At 45.1% G+C, this 7,498-nt stretch overlaps 1 protein-coding gene across 1 annotated transcript; it reads left to right on the forward strand.

The window, feature by feature from the left end:
* Nucleotides 1-1,535: 1,535 nt before the first annotated feature.
* ATP5MC3 (ATP synthase membrane subunit c locus 3) lies at nucleotides 1,536-4,942 on the forward strand. The gene is made up of 5 exons (XM_027878466.1): nucleotides 1,536-1,590; nucleotides 1,677-1,754; nucleotides 2,741-2,818; nucleotides 3,176-3,369; nucleotides 4,698-4,942. Exons 2-5 carry the CDS (start codon nucleotides 1,716-1,718, stop codon nucleotides 4,810-4,812), a joined length of 426 nt encoding a protein of 141 aa, XP_027734267.1. The 5' UTR covers nucleotides 1,536-1,590; nucleotides 1,677-1,715; the 3' UTR covers nucleotides 4,813-4,942.
* Nucleotides 4,943-7,498: the final 2,556 nt, after the last annotated feature.

Genomic DNA, 7,498 nt, shown 5'->3' on the forward strand with positions numbered 1-7,498 from the left:
TTTTTTTTTTTAAGTGAGAAGTTCTGCCTAATGATTAAAGGGTTTTGCTACTGATACTTATTTCTCAGTGTTTGACTATGGAAGAACAACATGGCAGGCCCTGCAGATCTGCTAATGTGCACCTTAGTTCCCAAAGAACGGGTGTAAGCTGTGAAAGGAGAAGAAAAAAAAATACAAATCCACTGGCAACTTATGACCTCTTTTGCTGGCCTTTACAGGATGACTTTTTACTGCTCTGTTACTAAGATTCTGGATGAACACTGGAACCAAACCAAGCTTGCTGTTGGATTGAGGCAGGGAGCAAAAGGCTGGGAAATTCAAATTGTACTGTTGTTGCTCACTTTCGGACCTATAACTGCGTACACATCCACTGTACCTGAGGCTCAGAAGACACTGCATTGTAGCTTATAAAAGCAAAATTATCATTAACATTAGTATGCAGCTGCTGAAAGTAGCTATTGATCATGTTTGGTGGTGGGTGTTCAAGTTGCTGATGTGGAGCATGTCAGCTGTGTGGCACGTGTGGTTTAATCCGTGACAGCAACATAAATCGTCCATGTAGGTTTGCAGGAGGCCAGCAGCTGAGTCCTAAGACACTGTGCTATATTCCCATCCCTAAACACGGTGCACATATCCTCTTACTTGTTCCCTTAGAGGCAGTGTGCAACACACGGATTATTTTGGAATTTATTTCTATGGTACAGATTGTATCAAATGAAAATTGTGCAATGACCTAAATATATGTTTCCCAAAGTTTTACACAAAATGTCATTTTTCTGCATCTTTACTAGTTGACCCTATTACTACTTACAATGGCAAATGACCATTAAAATAATGATCCCGTTATCAAATGAAAAACACCAAAGCACATGTGAGTGATTAACGTGGGAATCTCTGGAACACATGCCCAGCTCAGTGATGATAATCCTGTTTCGACTAAGCTTGATTAGAAAGGAATTTTTTCGTTGCTTGGGTGTGAACCTGCTCATGGCAGAAAACTACCCGTTAAACAGGAGGGGCTTTTGGGGCGTTATTAATTAAACAGGAGGTGCATCCGAGTACACAGCGGGTGTCCCGGGACGCGCCCTCTGCTCCTGCCGGCGAGCCGAGCCCAGGGGAGGGGGCGCGACATCGCGACACCGCCAGCGTAGCACGGACTCCGTGTCGCCGACACCACGGCACCGCCACCGCGACGCCCTGCCACTAACACCGCGACACCGCCACCGGGACACCGTGTCCCTCACACCGCGACACTGTGCCACTACCATCACGACACCGTGTCCCTCACACCGCGACACCGTGCCACTACCATCACGACACCGTGTCCCTCACACCGCGACCCCGCCCCTTCCTCAGCGCTCGCCCCGCCCCCTCGCCCCGCCCCTGCCCCGCCCCCGGCGGGCTCTGTACGACTGCGGCTGCGTGGGAGCAGCGGCGCGCGCGCGCGCACGCACCACGCCCCCCGCGGCCGCCAATGGCGCCGGCACAAAGTGACCTTGGGCGCGCACCGCCCCTTCCGCCGCCCGGCCCCGCCGCGCCTGCGCAGCCCAGCCCAGCCCGCCCGCCTTCGGCCGAGCCCGGAGCCGCACGGTGAGATCCACACGGTGAGCGCTGCGCCATCCGCGCCCATCGCCGCCCCCGCCCGCCGCGCCATCACCCTCTTCCTCTCTCCGCAGAGACCCCGGATCGCGACTACCGGGACGCCGCCCGCTAAGATGTTCGCTTGCGCCAAGCTCGCCACCTCGCCCTCCCTGGTGAGTAGGGGCCCGCGGGGGCGCCCACGCCTCCTCAGCAGCCGCGCCCCGGGCGGCGGCGGGGGCCATGGCGGCGGCGGGGCGTCCGCGGGGCGTCCGCGGGGCGGGCGGGCCTGCGGGCCCCGCGGCGGGACCTTGGGACGAGCGCGTAGCGAGAGCCCCCCGCCCCTCTGCGGAGGGGCGAGGGAGGGGCGGGCGGGCTGCGGTGGGGCCGCGTTCTCCTTCCCGCCCCCTTGGCAGAGGCCGCGGCCCGGTGCCAAGGTGAGGGGCCTCCGCGCACAGCAGCGGAGGGGGAGGGCAGCCCAGCCGACAGCTCTTGGGCCTGCTGCGCTCAGTGCCTCGCTGTAGGTCAAACTCCAGCCTGTTGCTTGTCCTGTGCAAGGCCGGGACTCTTTGCCCTTGCGGAGACAAAAGACTGTCCCGCATAAAAACATTGTCTCTGGCCTGCAGAAAGTCTGGTTTTGCATGGTGCAGGTACAGGTTTGCCCTGCAGGAAGAGCTTTGTGCAAGAGCCAATATGACCTTACGCTGCCGGGAGCCCAAGGACACATGCAGGCCTCTTGTGAAAGAGGATTCATTCATTTGTGCTTCACCAGATTTAAAAGTCGGGATTACACCTCTGCATTTAACAACTTTGAAATTCATTTTGAAGGCTTTTATTTTTTCATTTTAAAACGCACATCACTGCCTGCTGATCTGTCGGGCCTTTTTGTTGCTGTTTTGGTGCACTGTCTTGTCTGCATAATGCATGTACAGGGTCGTTGAATGACCTATTTGCAGTAAAACTGCTGAGAACGGTGCTGTCAGATTGTGTGACAGAGCTTGCTTATGTATCATTGATTGTATATCCAGCTGTGCAGAGATGGCCGTCTTTCAAGGAAGACAAATGGTTTAGAGACTAGTAGCCTTATAATCTTACAGACTATTGTAAAGAACAGCTGTGATCGAATGTTTCTTCTTTTATAGTTTTTTCCCTCCTCTTGCAGATCCGTGCTGGATCAAGAGTCTTGTACAGACCAATTTCGGCATCTGTGTTGTCTAGGCCAGAGGTCAAGAATGGAGAGGTACCTTATAAACAAAATTCTGTATCTTCTTAAATTACCTGGTGAGCCTAAATGTCCTCAACCTAGAGTTCACTTGTACTAACTCAAATACCTATGCTGTGAAACTTAATTTAAGTCAAACACCTAATAATATGTGTTGCTGTCTTGCTGTTTCCCCTGAGAAGTCTTTCAAATGTAAAGTTGATGCTTTCAGGTGGAACAGGTAACATTCTGAAGTTTTTAACTCTTACACTGTCATGACTTGAGAGAAGAGCTAGACATTGGATCTAATACAACTTTTAATACTGGATAATAACACTACCCCATGGTCTTGTGTCTGAATATAATGCTTTTTCTTGTTTTGTTTTGTTTTCTTAGGGCAACTCAACAGTTAATGGGGCCCAAAATACTGTCTCCCGACTAGCACTTAGAGAATTCCAGACTAGTGCTATCAGCAGGGACATTGACACTGCTGCCAAATTCATTGGTGCTGGTGCAGCCACAGTAGGTGTGGCTGGTTCTGGTGCTGGTATTGGAACAGTCTTCGGTAGTCTAATCATTGGTTATGCCAGGTAATCCATCTCTCTCTCTTTTAAAACTCTTAAGTTGTATGCAGATGTGTCTTGAGACAGAACCCCAAGATCAGCTAAGTTGTAGTGAGGGTGTTGGCACTGTAATAAATTCTGTTAATGATTACTGCTACTGATAAACATGGCTGAATAGAATCATATGAAACTGTACTATATTCATCAGGATGGCTCTGTTAAATTCAGAACTTTGTACACTCTACCTGGAGGAGAGCCATGAAAGAAATTGCACCATTAGACTTGGTTGGTCTTTCAGTCACTGAAGTTCAGTGTTTCAGCATTCAAGCCTAGAACTGAATTAAAAATCCATCCTGCGTCTTCCCATGTGAGGGGAAAAGTCGTAGAGAAAACTGGTCTGAAAACTGGTGATAAGGAATGTGAGTCTGCATGGTTTAGTCTTCATAGTAAGGATTGTTGTGTATAAATAGATGTTTAATTCGGTTTTTTAACACATTCATCTTTGCATTCAGATTATGTTTTCTATGAAATTAGTTATTCCTTCTAGAAATCTGAAGGGAGTGAGGGTGAGGATTTTGTAGTAGGGATGAATTTCCACATAATGTTGCAATACTCCTGTAATATAAATAGTTCGCATGGCATCATGGAAGAACAGAACTGATACAGGCATATAAAAGGTTTCATGTTCTTCATTACTCTTCAACGAGTTAAGACTTAAGTCTTATTTTTTAACAAAGATTTTTAAGCCCTACTGAAGACAGGTTCACTTTCCATTGAAGAAACAAGTATTTTCAATACAAAATTAATGCATTGGTTTTTGGATTTGGCATGAACATGTCAGTAAGAAGTAGTAGAACATTACTTCACGGTTGTAAGTTGAATATTTTTCCTTTCACTTCTTGAAAGTATGTTCATTGCATTTTTGCAAGAAATTGCTGTGAATTTTTCCCCCGCTCTCTGCTCTAAGTGATTTCAGTTCCTGTATTTGTCTTGAGTGCTTAAAACATTGTAAACTTCCTTAGAATGTAGTTCTCATGTCACAGATGTGAAATAAATGTCCACAGCATAGTGCTGATAGTTGCTGCATGGGAGGATGTAGAGAAGCCAAATTCAAAAGTATATATGAGCATAGTCACAAAAACTGGTCGTTTGGAAAACCCCTGTACCATCTGCATAACCTGAATGAAGTCTTAATTGCCAACTCCTTTGTCTTCAGTGAAATCCTTGCAAAAAAGTAGTTCTGCTTGGATTTATTGGGGTTTCCTGTTCTGTAGCAAGGAAGTATGAGGTTAGATTGTATGAGAAACATCTTAATTGTAAAGATAAAAAGGTCTTACACCTTCACTTTCTTTTAGAAATCCTTCTCTGAAGCAACAGCTGTTCTCATACGCTATCCTGGGATTCGCCCTGTCTGAAGCCATGGGTCTCTTCTGTCTGATGGTTGCTTTCTTGATCCTATTTGCCATGTGAATGGAGATCTGCCTGAAATACTGGCATTCGAATGTAACTGCATTTTATGGGACTCCCAAAATGTTGGTGTCATGGAAATTGATGCTATTTCCAAAGTCATTTCATTAAAGATAACAACTTTAACTGTCAACCTGTTGCCTGCATTTATTGTCTTTCTCACTAGGATATCTGGAAGATGGTATATTATTGTTCAATCGCTATGGATTTCTCCTGATAATGACATTTTGCGTGGGACCCTTCAAACTACGACTTAAAGTCAAATATTTTATTAATATGGATGGTCATGTGGCTTGTTTGTTAAAATCCATGTGCCATATCTTTGAAAGATCAAAGGATGCAGAGATGAAGTGTGAAAAGTTGCACTGCTAGCCGCCTTCCTTGACTTGTGTTTTAAACGTCCAGAGCTGTTTCTGTGCACAATTTGTTTTTTTTCTCAAGCTAGCTGACACAAAAGTTGTTCTGGCACCTCTTAATAGAAGGAGCTAAAAACAAATCCATGTAAGTTTTAAGGAAGTTCTCTTTGTGTCAGTTTTCAGCTACACCAAAATTTTTGATTATCCGGGTAAAAGTTTTCCATTTGAATCTGACCTGTGTCCCCATTGAACTAAATTAATGATTGATTCGGTTTGGTCCGAGGCATTTAGTTGTGACACACTGATATACTCTTAGTTACTGCATTCCTGGCTACACCTGATATAAAGGAAGAGCTTCCAGATTCCTAATTTTATAAAGTCAGCCCTGCATTATCTTGCAAATTCTTTTAAGAGCATTAGGATCAAAGCCTTTTTGTTTAAAAAAATATTGCTGCAGTATCTATTTTTCCTTCTCATAGTAACAATCTTGTAACAATCTAAATGCATTTATGGTGTCATCTACACTTGGAGCAAAATACTGTGTGCTTCTACAGTAATCTGGTTGGGGGGTTGATCACATCTCAAACTTTATTCAGAAAAATAATCTGATCATTTGACAAATACAAGTTGAACTTAGTAAGAATGTGAGCTGTTAAATGTTCCATCGTCTTCCCATTAAATGGGTAATTACTGAATTAAATATAGATTTAGTCTGCCTATCCTGTAGGAAATGGAGAGAGGATTACTGACTCTCAGATCAGTGCAAGATTCAGGTAAGATTTTTCCATCTGAATTAAAAAGTACCAAATTGGTGTTTACAGAGATGTGGTTTAGTAGTGGACTTGGCAGTGTTAGGTTACTAGTTGCACTTAATGATCTTCGAGGTCTAAGAGGCCTTTCCTTAAAGGTGTTTCCCAACCTAGATGATTCTGTGATTAACATAACATGATAACATAACTTGGACCTAGCATGAGAAGTAGATTTCCCCACATGTTCTGAGGAGACAATAGTCATCTCTAACACAGAAAACGTCTTTTTATGTATGTGTATTTCAGGAGCGCAGAATATGTAGCATCTCTACGTATTAGCTTTATCACAATACTAGTAGTGTCTTACATGATAAGATCTGGAAGTCAGGCTTTTGTGGAGAGCGGTAGGAGGTGAAGGATATTGTAGGCATCTTCCATGTCGTCTACACTCGTGCAGTGTTGATTTTAGGAACTTGCTATTACCCATTCTCATAAGGTGTTGAGTTGCAGAGCTGACATGCAGTGCATTTACCCTAGTTGAAAGGTAGATAATCTGGACTAAAGCTTATCTGTGTACTGCTGTCCTGGTAGGGGATGAACTTTGTTGTGTTCTTTCAGTATATAATGGCCAGTAGTTATTGTCTTTGATTTGTTTTACCCCATTCATATATAATGGCCAGTCTCTTCGCGAACGAAGAACTGGGGAAGGTCTTTCCACCTTCCAGCCTGCGCATTGGATTTTTTAGGTGAGACACAGTGTGCGCGGAACTGAGCCCACCCAGGTTCATCTGCCGGGGCCAAGCACGCTTGGACAGTGGCAGCGAGGTCCTCAGGACGTAGATGGATTGCCTTATGGGCTAACGAGCTCCATCTGCCCGGGGAGGCGCCCCGACCGGGAATCGAACCCGGGTCTCTGCAGTGACAGTGCAGTGTCTTTTCCCCTGGACCACCGGGGGCTCCCTGTTCTTTCAGTACAGCAGAGATGTCTGCAGATATCTGATGTGGCAATCTACATTTCCTAAAATCATGGATAATTTAGTGGACTAGCTTAATTCAAGCTTCAGATTTCCTTCTCGCTGGGATTTAGCCAAACAGGCATCTTCAAACTTGTCTCAGTCAAGTCTAGCTCCAGCTCCATTAATTCTGCTTAGGAATTTGTTTGCAAATTAAATGTATATGCTGAGTTCTAGTTGTGTGTTAGGTGTAGATAGAAGACCTGGCTAAGCTATTGTTCCATAACCTCAGTAAGAAAGCCGCCTGAGTCACCATGAGTTACTTGAATTGGGTTTGAATAATAATTTCTGGGTTTACATCCCATCATCTCCCATATACTTCACCTTGTCAACATGTACCCTTTTCCATGTGATCAGCGTTTCCTGAAAGGCAGCAGACATCTTGGGTGATCCTGTATCTGGATGTGAAGTCTTGTTTTAGTAGGAGCATCTCCCCAAGCTTGTTATCTTCTAAATCACTCTTAGACTGGTGAACATAGGCTAAACTCAAGCAAAATTGCTATTTGGTTATGCCAATCGTGAAAGAATTGGATCTGGATCTTACAGATAAAGACTAATCAAGGACTTTCAA

Source organism: Empidonax traillii, unplaced genomic scaffold (assembly GCF_003031625.1).
Source record: "Empidonax traillii isolate 1590-97213 ecotype Southwest subspecies unplaced genomic scaffold, ASM303162v1 scaffold42:size1813164, whole genome shotgun sequence".
In the NCBI taxonomy this organism is placed as follows: Eukaryota; Metazoa; Chordata; class Aves; order Passeriformes; family Tyrannidae; genus Empidonax; species Empidonax traillii.

Coding starts and splice junctions, on each gene's coding strand:
- ATP5MC3 (XM_027878466.1), top strand. CDS start 1,716: ATGTTCGCTTGCGCCAAGCTCGCCACCTCGCCCTCCCTG. Junction 1,755..2,740: donor TCGCCACCTCGCCCTCCCTG/GTGAGTAGGGGC, acceptor CTCCTCTTGCAG/ATCCGTGCTGGATCAAGAGT. Junction 2,819..3,175: donor CAGAGGTCAAGAATGGAGAG/GTACCTTATAAA, acceptor TTGTTTTCTTAG/GGCAACTCAACAGTTAATGG.